This window comes from Cardiocondyla obscurior, linkage group LG25 (assembly GCF_019399895.1).
Source record: "Cardiocondyla obscurior isolate alpha-2009 linkage group LG25, Cobs3.1, whole genome shotgun sequence".
NCBI lineage: Eukaryota > Metazoa > Arthropoda > Insecta > Hymenoptera > Formicidae > Cardiocondyla > Cardiocondyla obscurior.
This window is the reverse complement of record NC_091888.1, coordinates 2,750,579-2,767,257: the sequence shown is the minus strand read 5'-3', so window position 1 is coordinate 2,767,257 and position 16,679 is coordinate 2,750,579. Positions and strand designations below refer to the sequence as shown.

Here is a 16,679-nt window from a genome sequence, read left to right as displayed (position 1 = left end):
TGGTGCACGAAGGTGGTTTTGAGGCGGATCGTGGCGTTACATTTCCCGAGGGTTTTCGCTTTATGTCCCGTTACTCCTGTTAAAGCGGTCGAGCCGGAGAAAATGGGGTGGTACCCTTCAGTTTCCCACCTTTATCAGTGTAACCGCGGCGCCTGAGTCGACGAGGAAAGTAGCCTTTCCGTTCTTTGCTTGAAGGATCGGTAAAGTGACGAGATCGAGCTGTCGGCTCCGCGTATCTTCTGCCAGGTGCGCTATTTGGTAATCTCTCGCGAGTCGGGTCTCCTGCTGGCGCGGCGGGGCAGCGGTTCCGGGGCCGCTCCCTATCATATCCGTATTTGTTTCTCTCTCTTGGCAATGCGCGGTGTTGACTGTAGGGGCCCTCCTCGGCGGGGGTGCGGTCGGGAGTCGCGTCTAATGTTTTCACGGGGTCCCGTCTCGCGTTTCAGGCGTCGGCATTCCTCGCGCGTGTGCCCGGGTATGTTGCAATAGGTGCAATGTTTCGTTGTGGTATGCACACGCGGCGGATGATCGGCTCGCGGTAACGGGAAACGTTGCGCGTACCGGCTCGAGCGACACGCGAATCCCGCGTGTCCTTGCTTCCCGCATTTTTGACAAGCTGGCGGGGGGCGTCGCGGCGGCGGGTCTCGGTCCAGGAAGGATCGCGTCGGTATACCGCGTTGTCTCTCCTCCATGGCCGCCCCCGCGATGGCCTGTTGTAGGGTGGTATAATTCCGTGAACGGACGATCATTTGCGTGTACGGAAGGAGTCCGGCCTGGTAATTTTGTAACACTTGCTCCTGTACGGAATTCCAAATGCCGCGTTTCTCGTCATCCGAATATTTCGGATTTTCGCTTAAGGCGTCGTATAGTTCGGTCGCGAGGGAGTCGGCTCGGAATCCAAAAGCTTGCGCGCTTTCCCCATGTCGTTGCCGCAGATTGTTGAAGTCAATTTGCAAGTACGAGGTGCCCCGTCGTTGCACGTATGCTTCTTCTATTTCGCTTAGGAATTGTGAGAATCCGACGACTTTCCTAGTCTCGAAACGCGACAGCGCGCGTCCAGTCAGTTTCGTGTAAAGTATCGCGGCTAATAATTCACTTTCGTCCGCCGGGTCTATTTTCCTCGCGACGTATTCGCATGCTTTAATAAATTTTTTGGCGTGCGTCTCGTTTCCGTCGAAGGAAGGGATCGTTTCGAGGGCATGCTTCATCGACAGGTATTGCCGGGGGTTGTCTAGAGAGAATCGTACGTCATCGCGGTCCTGAGTCAGCGGTTCTCGTCGTGCGGCTGCCGGCTCCGATGTCCGTGTGGAGTGGAGCGGTTCTCGCAGCGTACTTATCTCGACTTCTACCCGATCTAGGCGTCTGTTTATCTCTTGTATGGCATCCAAGATCGTACTTAACGTATCGCTATGGGGTACCGGTGAGCGCCTCCGCGAAATCGGAGAAGGGGGTTCGGGCCTGGGCCGCTTTATTACCGTGTCGGCGGTTGTCACAGGGGTGCCGCCGGCAGCTTCCTCCCTTGACTCGCTCGTTCCGTCGCGATCGCCTTGGTCTGTTACCATAAAAATTTGTTCGCCGAGGTTCGTTTCAAGCGGCTGATTTTCATAGAGCCTTGAGGAGGTCCCTTGATTATCGCGGGTAGAGTTTCGGCCGCGTCGTCGCATTTCTAACTCGTCTACTATTTCCGCGGGATCAAATATGCTACTGTCGTATGAGGTAAGAGAGAATTCGCCGCGTTGCGATACGTCGCTGATATCGCTACCCGTTTCTTCTAATAGCCTCTTCCGGTCGCTTTTTTGCGTTTCGTCGGTAGGTTGTGCTAAATTTAGGTCGGTTTCGTCGCACGGTTCGGTTTCTTCGCGCGGATCAAATTCGGCTGAGCTTTCGCTATCGCTCTCTGTATTTAATGCCCGACGCACGTTATCGCGGATTTCGCGTAGGGCGGCGGTTGCAATGCTTATGGGGTTCTCAGGGGGTGGTCGCCGTGCCCGATGGCCTGATTCGCTATGTAGCCAAGATTCGTTGGCTACTTGATTTCGCAAAACGGAATCTTCGTCCGACATCGACTAGTCGGGTTAAAGTTTACAATAGAATTATATTTCGGACTTACACTAACGCAAGGTGTCGCATGGCGCAGTCTCTGCTTCCGGGTTTGTTCGTTGCCTTTCCCTTCCGGTCCTTGTCCACGGCTGTCCGTTCCTTTGCGTGGCTGCGACCGGGCTGCTGCTACCTCGGCTTATCTCCCAGCTGTTTGGCTTCTCCGGTGTCGAGTGCGTGCGATATCGGCAGAGCGGCTGCTTGCGCTGTCCTAGTCCTCTTCTTCCGAGTAGGATGAGTCCGACTTCTTACTTTTGTTTTATGTTTCAGAGATCTTCTATATGGCCCGTCGGGATAATTAGACGTCGCCGAAGCGGTGCCTCTCCGGGGGGCGGATCCCACCGTTGCCACCAAATTGTTGCACCCGGACGGTGCAAGGGGTCCGTCCTCCCGGAACTTCTTCTTATTCCACGAGGGGCTCGTAAATAAAGATACACTTGTTTTTTCACTTTGAAGACTTTTTATTCTCCTTAAGATATGTTCCTTGGCTTCGGGCAGCGTTACCCCGTCGTTTCGGTTATCAGAATGACCCGCGGACATTCGGTGGCCGCGGGTTTTATACGCGACTGTTGCTAAGGCGGAAATGCAACAGTCCGCGGATTCCGGGCGCGTAGGACAGTGACCGCGTTCGGTCATTGCCTAGGCGAAAAAGTGCAAGGCGTCGATCGGTCAGCGGATTCCGCGATCGGGTGATCCGATCGACGCTGGTTGTTAACCCGGCCTTCGCGTGCGTGGCCTTGCTGTTGCCAGGGTCGGGTTACAACAAACATATCTAATGTTTCATGTTCAACTTTCTTTTGTACTTCTCCTTTACAATTTTAAATTCCTTTCTTTCTTGCCACTTTCCAACGCTAGTAGGCAGATCGTATTTCTTCCCAACTTCTTGGCGATCTTGTTGCTTTCATTAAATCGCCTAATTCCTTTCATTTTTGTTTTTTCGAATTTTGAACTTTGGCGTTGCTGCTTTTATCCTCCATAATCGTACAATTCTCTTTTACAAATGTTAAGATTTTCGTTTTCTCCTCTTATTTTTAGTTTTGTTTTATTTTAAGTTGTATTAATTTTTTTTTCAAATTTGTATTATATTAATTTATATTAATAATTATAATAAAAATTACAAAAATAATTTTAATTTAATATTCTATTTTATTAAAACACAATTTTTGTTCGGGAAGTACATGCATTATGTAATTGCGAACCGCGAATTTTTCGGGATAGAATAAATTGTTTTGAAATTTTAATGAACGAAAATTTCGACAGAGATACCGGTTGTCCAAGAAATATGTGCGTTATGTGCTGTCGTTAGTGACAGCTACGTTAATTTCACTAGTAATTAGGAGAAATGTCTTGCACAAATTCCTGATGAAAATGATTGTGACCATGCTGCTCTTGTGATTCCAAATCACAGTTTAATGGTGCATGGTCAATTTCATCTTCTTCGTCATCGTCCTGATCTGAATCTGCGTCTACAACATAAACAATTTTTTTTAATACATATATTTTAATATTAATAATTACTTATGCAGGCGGAAATATATTTGAAGGATGAAATAATCTGGATCTTCTTATGAGCAAACTGTCAATCGTATCTTTATTTTCGAGAGAGAATCCCGATTCGCACGGGGCCGGTCTTTTTATACAGCAACGTCTTCTCTACTTTTTATTTTTGGCCAATCGTCCTATCGATACGAGAGTTTCGAATCTTAACGATCGCTCGTCAAGTCGTCGACCCTTCCGCGAGTCTCGTTGTTTTTGCCGGGAATAATAATACGCGATGTCCAACGATGTTTTGGTCGCAATAACAATATGTGTTTTATCCTGGCACTAACAGCCAAATATAACGTTCTTTTTAGAAAATAACTACACTTATTAAAAAATTTTAATATTACCATATGAATTGTTATCACGAAATTTGTTTCTGATATTGTATAAATCAGCCATCGCTATGATGGCTGCTTTGGCAGTATCCAGGAAGATCTGCATTCCATTTCGAAGTGCACGAAACATGCTCTGCCACTCTCCAAAGCAGCGTTCAACGATGATCCAGGTCCGTATATGGGATAAATTGTATCGCTTCTCAGAAAGATCTCGTTGTAATATTGCTGTAAGAAGGTATAATTTGCATGGGTACCCGGAATCTCTAAGCAAAATACCTTTCCTTCTGCCTGACTAAAAAATGAAAAATATACATTAATTTATAATTTAATATAATATTGTAACACGGTAAATTTCTCCGGGGTAAAGCTCGCCGAAATTCGGGGTATGGACAGAAACCAAGACGCAATTGAATAGAATACTAATTTATTACAAATATTTTAAAGAATGATATTTACAAGGAAAATGTTATGTTTCCCGCTGTGTCGCACAAGTTCGTGTGACCGAGCGTCAAGTCCCGGGTGTACAGAGTAAAATAGCCGCACTGACTTGGTTGTTCGTACAAATGCTAGGTGGTCTCGTGTCTAATCGTTAACATACAGCGAAACGGGGAGAGGCCGTCCAGGCCGTATCGATCGTAGACGTCTCCGCGGTCGTGAATCTTGTTGTCGGTGTACAAGTAAGACCGTTCAGGCCGTGTCGGGCGCGGTGTCCGGAGCCGAGTGAGCCCGGTTAACGAGGGAAGCTTGGGAGCGCCTAAGTCGGGTCGAGAGCGGTGGCTGAAGCCAGGTGCGCCCGGTTAAAGAAAAAAAGCTCGGGAACGCCCGAGGTGGATAGAGAGCGGTGTCGAAGGCCAGGTGAACCCGGTCGAGGAACAGCTCGGGGGCGCGCGAGCCTAGCAAGTATCGGTGTCGAAAGCCGGGTGAGCCCGAGGAAGAACTTGGAAGCGCCCAAGTCTCGGTAGATCGGCTTCTAGAAGGCTCTCCAAATCGGAATGAGGTGCGGACTTGCGTTCGAGCCGGCTTATATACCCAAGAACTCGAGAAAGAGAGAACCCTCTTTCGAGCGGTGTAGCGGTGCGCGGAACGAGCGGGTGGTCAGCCCGTGCTACACTCTGCGGGCGGATGGTCAGCCCGCGCTACATAATGCCGTTTTTCGGGACCGCGCGATTATTTCGGAACGACGGTTGGTAGTCGCGGCGCGGGGTCAAACGGTAAAACATGTTGTTAGTGGCCTTTGGCCACAATATAACATAAACTGTTTATACGATTACCTCAAACTCTTCCTTAAGGCAACATAAATCCCATATATGTGCGTCGTGAGCACTGCCTCTCCATCGACCAAAATTCGTCGTTCTGCATCGTACACCACCTAGATGCTTAACGAATAGAAACCCTTCCGGTTTATGTATAATGCAGCTTGCTCCTAATTGGGGCATTTCATTGATACATGTGTGCAACCAATACAGCCCACAACCGAAGGAAAACAAGCTACGTTAAAAAATTCTTCCTGGAGGGTTTCTATTTAAGGTGAGAATTTTACGAATTCTGGCAATAATCATGTCAGACCTCGTGAAACTGATGCGACGATTTTGGATACTGTTGGCTGCGATACTCCATGCAGATTCCCTGTATTTAAAATATTTTAGTTTAAAATTTTAATTAAAAAACATATTTAAAGTAATAAATAATAAAAATGCATTTAAATAACTTACCCAGTTCAGTTTGATAACATCCTTTCGTATAATAACGCAGAGTGATAAGGACTAGCAAAGTTGGTAGTATAACATTTTTCCTAATTGCTAGTGGAGTTAACCTAGATTTCACTAATGTTACCACATAACGCACACATTCCTTGGATAGCCGGTATCTCTGTCAAAATTCTCGTTCATTAAAAATTTTTAATGGATTTATTCGATCCCGAAAAACTCGCAATTCATAATCACGTAATGCATTTACTTCCCAAACTTATGCGGCGTTATCAACTTTGTTAGTTAACTCCATGATACTTATTTGGTTATATATCATGATACACGTGCTAAATACCAAGTTCTTAATACACTCACAACACTTTACTCACCTTTATACAGGGTGTCCCATAGTAAAGTATCGTAATTGCAGTAGTAGGTCGGGCTTGTCAAGACGAATAGAAATGTTCTATACCATTTTGTAAAATTTTCAACCGTTATTGAGAAAAAAATTAATTTGTCTAGCGCAAGAGCAACAAGGAAGCTATGCGTAAGTGAACGCGACAGACGACGGTATCATTTTTAGCTACTTGCCTGTCGCGCTCACTCACGCGTAGCTTCCTTGTTGTTTTTGCACTAGACAAATTAATTTTTTTCTCAATAACGGTTGAAAATTTTACAAAATGGTATAGGACTTTTCTATTTATCTTGACAAGCTCTATCTACACCTGCAATTACGATACTTTAGTATGGGACATCCTGTATATACGCGCATTTTCAAAATTAATAATTTTTTAAAATTGTTTTAATACGATTAATTTTATTACATGGAGTTTTATTTACTCCTAAAAACTTCGTGTATATCCTTTTTCTAAATAAGTTTAATCAATTAACGTCGCTACTAATTACTTAAGTCGCGATATGGACCCATTTGTCAAATCGCATGGATGCTGCCATATTAGATGTTCGCTAAATGTGCCGCAAAATGTGCTACAGGCTACATTTAGCGGCACATTTAGCGACAGTATATAAATGTGCTTTAAAAGTAGGTTGAGATTAGCTTTTTTGAAATAAAAGCGCACATTTAGGCTAAAAGTGACACTCACTTTTAAAGGCGCTTCTAAATGTGAGTTTAGAATACGGGTTAATGACTTTTGAGTGTATCTGTCTTCAAATAATTGGTACAAATTGTTTAAGTATGGTAACGACAGATAAGTCTGGCAGGACCACGACTTTTTGTCAAATACCATGAGGTACAAAATATTTATTGCTTTTGACAAGTTTATATAAGTGGTACTATTTAGTACAAACTCAGTTTTTTCAATTTCTGTATTTATTTTTATTTTATTTTTTTTTTAAGTTTGGGCTTTCCACGTTAACGTGAAGCTAGCAGCGCCACACTTTTTTTATGAGACATGGTACAAAATTATTACTAATGGTACAAATTAGTACAAAAGAAATACTAAATATTTTGATAGGTCTAAAGTAATTTTTCTGATATGATCCTGCTAACTTCACAGAAGTTTCCTCTGGCCATGTTTGTGGTATCTTACGTTTTGGTTGATTATTTTGTAAGTTTTTATATTTTATGTATTTTTTTCTATTTATGTCCCTGTTTCTCAGCAACCTCGAAGAAATTTATAAAATCAAAATTTTTCATTCTTTGAACAATGAGTTAGCTTTCTATTTCTAAATTTATTTTATTATATATTTATGCCATAAAAAATTAAATCGTGATGTCCACATACGTGAGTTTCCCACTTTAAGAACATAAGATAACATTTTTCAAAAAAATCTTTCTGACAAAAGTTACTTGCATTTTAATGTAAAATAAAAATTTGTAATAAAGAGTTGAAATTTCAATTTAATAAATAAAATAATTTTTGAATGACATTCAAACGACTATTCAAAGTCAAACCAATGATATCATCTTCTTTCTCCTTTAACGTCGTCATAAGTCTATCTAAAACAAATTTTCGTATTTCTTTTAGTTTTTAAAAAAGTTATTTGTATAAATTAAAATAGACCAATATGTATATTTCTTTTTATTTGCATAATTTTGTTATTTCATTACACTTAACGCAAGCATTCAGTGGCATCTTATTTTCGCAAGTTGTTAGATTATCGAACGGCACGCGATGGAGCTCACGTTACTTGTAAACAGTAACTTTGGACTGATTTGCCGGGTGACGACCTGATAGGTATTTCACTTTATCGCTGACTGTTCAGCGTCAACAGATTGCGTTGCCGGAACTCTGTCACTTGACCAATGCAACCTTAGTATTTCCAGTAATAAGATTTCGCAACCGTTTTTATTTTTTTTTAATTTTATTAATATTGACTTTTTTTATTCTAAATAGGTTTCTGATACAGTTTTACCTTAATGATTTGTTTTATTATTGCGATATTTTATGCAAAGTATCATTATTTATACTTCTTATAATTTGGGATTGCTTTACAACAGTAAGGAGTCACAAAACCCAGAGGTAGCCCAAAAAAATAATGGTCTTGATATAGATATAAAAAAAGACGATACAGTTAAATTACCATGTAGGTCAAAACGTACCACAAAACCTATTATTTCTTTTGTGGTCTTTTTACTTATTAACATTGTAAATGTTATTCGTTTATTTGTGATTTAGTTAAGATTGAACTTTGTATTATCTTTCTAATTTTAAATACTAAAAAGAAGGGTTTTATGTAAGCGCACAGTGACATGACTAAAGAGAAGGAACACTAGTAGTTGGAACGAAAATCGGTTCTGCGCAGATATATGAACTCTGAACTTAAAAATAAAAGCATAGTTTATTGTTATATTTACACTTAACAAAACAGTTTATATTTGTATATTTCCATACATCTCACCTGAGAATTCGCGCAGTTTACAAGAAAGAACGTTCGAGATTCAGGTATAGAAATTGCTGTTAAAACACTTGTTCTTGTTCCCTGTAATTCTTTGGGATTCATACCAGCGTCGACAATTGCCTCATAAGTATGTTCCAGTAACATTCTCAGTCCTGGATCCATTAAATGACCTTCGGTTGTAGAAAAATCGAAGAATTGTGCATCAAACTTATTTATATTGTTGACTGTACCAATTCGATGAGGCATATTAAAAACTGTATAATAAATAAACATGTATTATAAGTAATCTGTACAAAATATTGATGTAAAAAATAATCTGTATAAAAAGTTATCTTTTTTTTTAAAATAGTGATATAAAATAATTTCACCAATTTTTGACATACACGAACAAAATATATTAAACATTACAAACCCATGTAGAACCGTGCAATCGTAAACCTAGGTTCGAGACCAATATGATATAACGTGGTATATAACATGTTAATGTAAAGAAGAAAAAAACTTTTTTTAAGTCAAATAATTTTGTATGGATATCACTCATTTTGTAGTTTTTTAATAATAATCACACAGTTCGAACAATTTCGCATATACAGAGTGTTTGAAATAAGGTTTCCTTCCCGGAAACTGTAAATAGATATGGAAAATACAAATCAAAAAGTTAAATACCATTTTGTGAAATTCGTAAGCGTTACCGAGTAAAAAATTATTTAATTTTGACGAATTAGCGCGGAGCATGTAATGAGTCGGGCGCGGCAGGTGAGAGGGTGGGCCTTGAGAGAACCAGGGATTAACGCCGCGCGACATGTGTAGGGTGGGGGTGGGAGGAGTCAACGCGTGGTGTGATACTGCGCGCGTTATGAAAAATACTAATATATTATTCAGCGGTAATTTATTGTTTATAAACAAACAACCTTTCGAGGCTTGCGTCTGAGAATGCGTTTCACCTAACATTTAGTATGGTCGTTTCTGCTTATTTTTTCAACAATTAATATAAAATTATCTGATTATCGCGAACGTTTTTAACATTTTTCCAATGTTAGGAAAATGATGCGCTATCACTCACCTTGCGGTAGATAGCATAGTGCGTAGTGGTATCCCGGTAGGCCTAATCCACTTGTTGTTATGTTGTCAAAGTGATTCTCCTCCTCTGTCGTATGCAGAATTCGGCTCTTCGAACATCGCGTGATGCACATAGCATGTTCTGGCGAAACGGTTGGCCGCAATAATATTCACGCTCATTTTGCGGTACCATTTTGAGCAATTAAACTTTTGATGTACCCCCATAAGTCGCAAAACTGGGCTTCTGGGCCACGCTAATATCCTCCGCGCTTTCCGGGAATCTCAAATTTACCTCTCGCACTGCTCGACAGGAATGCTGGTGCTCCATCGTGCTGAAATATTATGTTCTTTGGCACATTTTCGAAGAACGAATAAAATTCTCGATACTCTAGCTGTCAATCTTGCCGGCAATGGACCAATCATTTAATTACGTTAACAAAATAATCTTTTATTTATACACTATTTGATTTCCAAGTATTCCTGCCCATACGTTTATGGAATAACGATATGGAAACTCCCTTCTCTAATTAGATCCGCCCAATATAAGGTATTCCGCGAATGAAATAATGTTTTTGTAAACAATTTCATCCGACCATCCGGAAATTTGATTGTAGAAAACCTTCATAAATTATGATAATAATTATGCTTTAAAAACTGTTAATATGGAAAGTTAATAAAATATGTGCCCGTGGTTCGTCTCGTGGTAACAGTACACGCTGATAATGATATGGATATATCGATTATATCGCACGCATCTGTTAAACACGCGCGCTGAGCGACGGCTCATTTCTGGGCGATCTTCAAATAAATTTAAAATTTGTTCTTCATTATATTCGCCGCCGTGCTCGTTGATGGTGCAAGACAGCCGTTTCCGTAGCTCCTTAACGGCATTTAAAATTGTTTTACCACACGGATAACGCGTGTCCCAGATATTCCGTAATGAGCCGCGAGCCCGCAAGCCCGTACGCCACATCATTTCTGTATACTTGTTCGTACATCTTATTTTTATTCACTTTTTATCACTTTGTTTAGCGTGACACTTTTTCAGCACAAGCACTAGCGACTGTGAAAGATTTCTTTGGCATTGGTGGAAAACAGAAATGTAAACAAACAGTATTGCTCCAGGTTTTCCGCGCGTACTGTTTGTTTACATTTCTGTTTTCCACCAATGCCAAAGAAATCTTTCACAGTCGCTAGTTAGCTTGTGCTGAACAAAGTGCTCACGCTAAACAAAGTGATAAAAAAGTGAATAAAAATTGTGAAGATGTACGAACCCAGCGAGTATACAGAAATGATAGTGGCGTACGGGCTTGCGGGTGAAAATGCTACTCGCGCAGCTCAAATTTACGCGGAACGTATGCCAGGACGTGCGCGTTATCCGTGTGGTAAAACAATTTTAAATGCCGTTAAGGAGCTACGGGAAACAGGCTGTCTCGTGCACCATCAACGAGAAAGTACACGGCGGCGAATACGTAATGAAGAACAAATTTTAAATTTATTTGAAGATCGCCCAGAAATGAGCATACGTCGCTCAGCGCGCGAATTGAATTTAACAACATATGAAGTGCATCGAACATTGCGGTATAATTCGATATATCCATATCATTATCAGCGTGTACAGCAACTGTTACCACGAGACTATGAACCACGGATGCACTTCTGTCAAGGTATTTTTATTAACTTTCCATATTAACAGTTTTTTAAAGCATAATAATTATTATCATAATTTATGAAGGTTTTCTCGCACAATGTCGTCAAAATACAACGTTTCCGGACAATATTTTATGGTCGGATGAGGCGTTGTTTACACAAAACGGCATTTTTAATTCGCGGAATACCTTATATTGGGCGGATCACAATCCAAAATTAATTAGAGAAGGGAGTTTCCAGTATCGTTATTCCATAAACGTATGGGCAGGAATACTTGGAAATCAAATAGTAAGTATAAATAAAAAAAAAAGATTATTTTGTTAACGTAATTAAAATATTTTTAGATTGGTCCGTATTTTTTGCCGGCAAGATTGACAGGGCTAGAGTATCGAAATTTTATTCGGACAAGTTTACCAGTTCTTCTCGAAAATGTGCCGCTCAAAACAAGAAGAAACATAATATTTCAGCACGATGGAGCACCAGCACATTCCTGTCGAGCAGTGCGAGAGGAATTAAATTTGAGATTCCCGGAGAAGTGGATAGGACGCGGAGGACCAATAGCGTGGCCAGCACGAAGCCCAGATTTAACGGTTTGCGACTTTTTTTTATGGGGGTACATCAAAAGTTTAATTGACACTCAGCGAAATGGTACCGCAAATGAGGTACGTGAATCTATTATTGCGGCCTTTGGAACCGTTTCGCCAGATACAGTGCTATGTGCATCACGCGATGTTGTTCGAAGAGCCGAATTCTGCATACGACAGAGAGGAGGTCACTTTGAACAACTTTTGCATTAAGTACAACAAGTGGATTAGGCCTACCGGGGATACCACTAAAAAAAACACGCACTATGCTATCTACCGCAAGGTGGTGAGGAAATGATAGCGCATCATTTTCCTAACATTGGAAAAGTGTTAAAAACGTTCGCGATAATCAGATATTTTATATTAATTGTTGAAAAAATAATAAGCAGAAACGACCATACTAAATGTTAGGTGAAACGCATTCTCAGACGCAAGCCCTCGAAAGGTTGTTTGTTTATAAACAATAAATTACCGCTGAATAATATATTAGTATTTTTCATAACGCGCGCAGTTTTTTATCACACCACGCGTTGACCTCCCACCCCACCCTACACATGTCGCGCGGCGTTAATCCCTGGTTCTCTCACTAAGGCCCACCCGCTCTCACCTGCCGCGTCCGACTCATTACATGCTCCGCGCTAATTCGTCAAAATTAAATAATTTTTTACTCGGTAACGCTTACGAATTTCACAAAATGGTATTTAACTTTTTGATTTGTATTTTCCATATCTATTTACAGTTTCCGGGAAGGAAACCTTATTTCAAACACCCTGTATGTTGAAACGACCGTAATTCTCGGGGCCTCGAATATCGGGCCAGCGGTGGGTGTCCGAATGTGCTCGCCGGGATAACAGGATTCGAGATAGAATTATTAGGTCCATAAATGTATCGAGACTAAGTGAACAATTAATTGGTTGTTTCTTCAATTAAGCAAATGACAATCAGACGAACGCGTGACTGAGACGTCGTCGAAAAGAACAATGAAATAACAGAAATTGATAATGTGACGGTATCGCGGTAATCGTAACGTTTCTGCGTCGGATCGATACGGCGGTTATTAATACGCGGATCTTCGGCAGGCAGACCGTTACAACACTTTCGGCAGCCGCCTAGATAACGCCCTAACGGATCGCGTGGTTAGACGTGCGAATATTACACGCGATCGCGAGCCTGGGCGTGGCTTTGACAACGTACGCGACGCGGGACGCGGTAGGCGCGATATATCGTAGATCGCGACGCGAACGCGGTTTCGGAACAGCTTAGGATGAAGTACCTGTCCGTTGTTGCAGTAGCCGAGAGTACTCATCCGAGATGGAGATCTCTCTACCCCGGTTTTGTGCAACGGTGCGAAAGGAAAATCGCCTCGGTAATATGATCGTAGACACGGGATCGAGATCACTCGAAGGAGACGAAGTGCGCTTCACCCCACGAGCCAGTCGTACGGATCGAATATTACTTTCGGTTAGGAGACTTCTATTTGAGCAAGCGTCAAAGGTGCCTGACCGAGACGGAGTGCGCTCTACCCCGTTTGTCTGCTTGCACTAGGAGTCGGTCAGTCCGGATGTTTGCTACGAGGCGAACGGAACAAGAACGGTTCTCGGTCTTAACAAATTCGTCTTTTTATACAGGGTGTCCCAAAGTCATGTAGACAAACTTTGGAACTAGGTAAATCTCGTTATTTTAAGAAGAAAAGTTCTTTACCATTTTTTATTCCGAGTAATATTAAGCGAGATAATAATTATTGAAAATTATGTCTTTTGGGCGGAACTTACTGCCCCCCACACCGCGCGGAGACGCTCTATCCATCGGTAGTCCCCAATCCTTGCGTTCTCGATCATCGATAAGAAAAATGAAGGCGCGCGGGGCAAGACAGGCGGTTACGATCGGCCCGCCTAGATAAACTGGTCTAAACCAGGAATCAAAGAAAGGCGACGACGCGTAACAATACAAAGAAAATTATCGATGATTAAGAAAGCATGGATTGGGGACTACCGACGGATAGAGCGTCTCCGCGCGGTGTGAGGAGCAGTAAGATCCGCCCAAAAACCTCATTTTCAATCATTTTTATCTCGCTTAATATTACTCAGAATAAAAAATGGTAAAGGACTTTTCGTCTTAAAATAACGAGATCTACCTAGTTCCAAAGTTTGTCTACATAACTTTGGGACACCCTGTATAAAAAAGGCGACGGCCGGGGGTATCTCGGCACGTGGCGCTTGACGCGATATTCCGCAGTACCGAACGCGGCGTGGTCGCTCGGCCGAGCTCGGAGCCGCTCGTGTAAGTCCGCTCCGCGGGACTTTGTGCGTATACGTTACAGGCAATACTTGTCGCGCCGATGATCGGTTTCTTCGGGAGTGCCCCGCGCTCCTCATCCTGGCCGAGAAGGTAGTCGTTTCGACCTCCGGCGGTTCTTATCCGGGAACGATGCTTCTTCCCGAGGGCATCGTTACAATATATAAGAACGAAAAAGCGAAAAAAGGATAAAAAGTGAGAAAAGACAAAAAATCTAGAGAAAAAAAACGAAAAAGAACGATAAAAAGTAAGAGAAATTAAAATAATTTCTCAGGAAGCAAAAGAGAACGAAAGGAAACAATAAAAAGTAAGAGAGAACAAAAAAACCGAGAGAAAATAAAGGAGAACGAAACAGAACGATAGAAAGTGAGAGAGAACAAAAAAGATCGAGAAAAAGCAAAATAAAACGTAAATTAACGATAAAAAATAAAATAATTAAAAAAAATTATGAGAAAACAAAAGAAAACGACAGAAAGTTAGAGAGATTAAAAAAAACCGTGAAAAAGCAAATGAAAACGAAAGAGAACAAAAGAAAGTTAGAGAGACCAAGAAAATGTGTCTTCTTCTCTTCTCTGCTGTTGTAATATACTCTACAACTTGTACATCGTGCGGTTCTGATGGATCAGCGAAATCAAGCACGTAATCATGTTCAAATGATGATATTGAACGTGTATCTTGACATTTTTGTATAATGTCACGAATTTCATTATGTACTTCAATTTCAAATGGAGTTAATGGTGTTTGTGTGATACATGCAATTTAAAATGTCGTTGCTAACATATTAATTACGTTTGCAATATTGAACGATGTCATATTAAAGAAAATTCTATCCAGAAAAAATCACAAACATTTTAACATAATAATGACAGATTGCTGCCTTAAGTGAAACTGGGAATAATATTTCCGACATATTTATACATATCAAAAGACGCAATAAAACTCATTTTTATTAAATAACTTAATATCATTTATGTTTGCAATAATATAATATAGTGTTATTTATGTGATAAATAAGAGAGTGAAAACATCCGCATCAAGTTAATCGGAAAGTTTGACAAGGTTATCGGCACAACCTGACTCCGTTTCATTTTTATTGTTATTTCTCGTCATTCGACAGATCGCGCAAAATTCACATTTACTTTCAATTTTATAATCAGTCACTCGAATTGAAGCACGAACAAAAAAGTTTTATATTAAAGATGAATTATTGCACACAAAGTTTCACAATGTTGAATATTTAAAGATTCTCTAACTTTTTTTGATGGAAATCTTATTATTATTATTGAGCGTATTACCCTGATTAAATTTTTGTTTTTATAATGATAAGCTTTACGCATATAGAGTAACAAATAAATTAAAAATTTTTTAGTTGGGGCTCAAAAATTATTCTTACGAAAATGAAGTATTTTCATATGTAGAGGTTTTTTACTTTCCTCCATACAACTCAGAAACTATTGAAAATATCAAAAAAGTTTTATACAAAAGTTTTATGGTAGAAACACCTCCGTTTAACTGCAATAATAGAATTAGAAAAAAAAAATTTTTTGTAATTTTATAAACAATTTTGTTAAAAAATTATTTTTTATCTAATTCTGTTACTGCAGTAAAATATAGTTGTTTTTACTATAAAACTTTTGTATAAAACTTTTTTTGATATCTTAAATAGTTTTCGAGTTATATCAAAAAAATCAAATAACCCTTCTATTTGTAAAGGGTGGTTTCACCCCTTTAAAGTGAAACTTTGCACAAACAAAAAATAGTTTTGTGTTACGGATGAACTACTCTACATGCACACAAAGTTTCATATTTTTTTGAATTTCCGGGTTGCCTAACCTTCCTTATTAGGGTTCTCATTGTGCTCATCAGCTCCTAACCAGTGGTCAAGCGGCGTCGCTCATTTTAAAGTGTGGGAATAGTTCTCATAACGAACAATAAACCGGCTCACGTAATTTCAACGGATACAGCCTCACTGTTCGTGTACGTTGTCGCGGCGTGCTCGTTCACGTGCGCTCATGGTATTCTCGCACGTTCGCTCAAAGAAACGAAATACGCCTCAAATTGTTTTAACGCTCACTTATTTTGTGTATCGTCGCGCCGGTTTCGCTCATTATTAAGTTTTGCTCAGAGGATCGCTCATTTTCGTGTGAATACTTGCGCGTGGTAGGCAATCATCCCGGTGGCACGTGGCCCATTCCGGTCAACCGATTGACTCGAGGTTTTCGGTGATACTGCGCTGCCCTTTCGAGCAGGGGCATAAAATCATTGTTAGCACACTCTCTAACACGTGATTATATATCTCCGTTTCTTAACAATAAACAACAAAAATAAAAACACTCTTATTACTCAACTTGATATAAAGTTTTTTAATGATTCTAATTAAAATTTAATTACTTTGCCCGTTAATGAGATCTGTTAACAGGCCCTGCCCAAAATCCATCACTCGTGTAATAGAGAGCGGTAGGTCTCGCTATGTGTATACTTAACGCGAGACGATACCGCGTCTCTTGATATATTTTACAAAATATTGTACATAAAATAAAACCAAATTCGATTTACAAAATTTATAA

The 16,679-nt window shown here is 40.4% G+C and overlaps 2 protein-coding genes across 4 annotated transcripts in view; one reads left to right on the top strand and one right to left on the bottom strand.

The window, feature by feature from the left end:
- LOC139111866 (fatty acid synthase-like) overlaps positions 1–16,679 on the bottom strand; it is a 297,920-nt gene that overhangs the window by 255,899 nt on the left and 25,342 nt on the right. For all 3 annotated transcript variants that reach the window (XM_070672437.1, XM_070672436.1, XM_070672435.1), the window contains exon 2: positions 8,525–8,778. In XM_070672437.1, the coding sequence (XP_070528538.1) occupies positions 8,525–8,778 (254 nt within the window). The remainder of the gene's footprint in view (positions 1–8,524; positions 8,779–16,679) is intronic.
- LOC139111703 (uncharacterized) lies at positions 10,848–12,122 on the top strand. The gene is made up of 3 exons (XM_070672176.1): positions 10,848–11,037; positions 11,286–11,521; positions 11,578–12,122. The coding sequence occupies exons 1-3, from the start codon at positions 10,848–10,850 to the stop codon at positions 12,028–12,030; spliced, it is 879 nt and encodes a 292-aa protein (XP_070528277.1). The 3' UTR covers positions 12,031–12,122.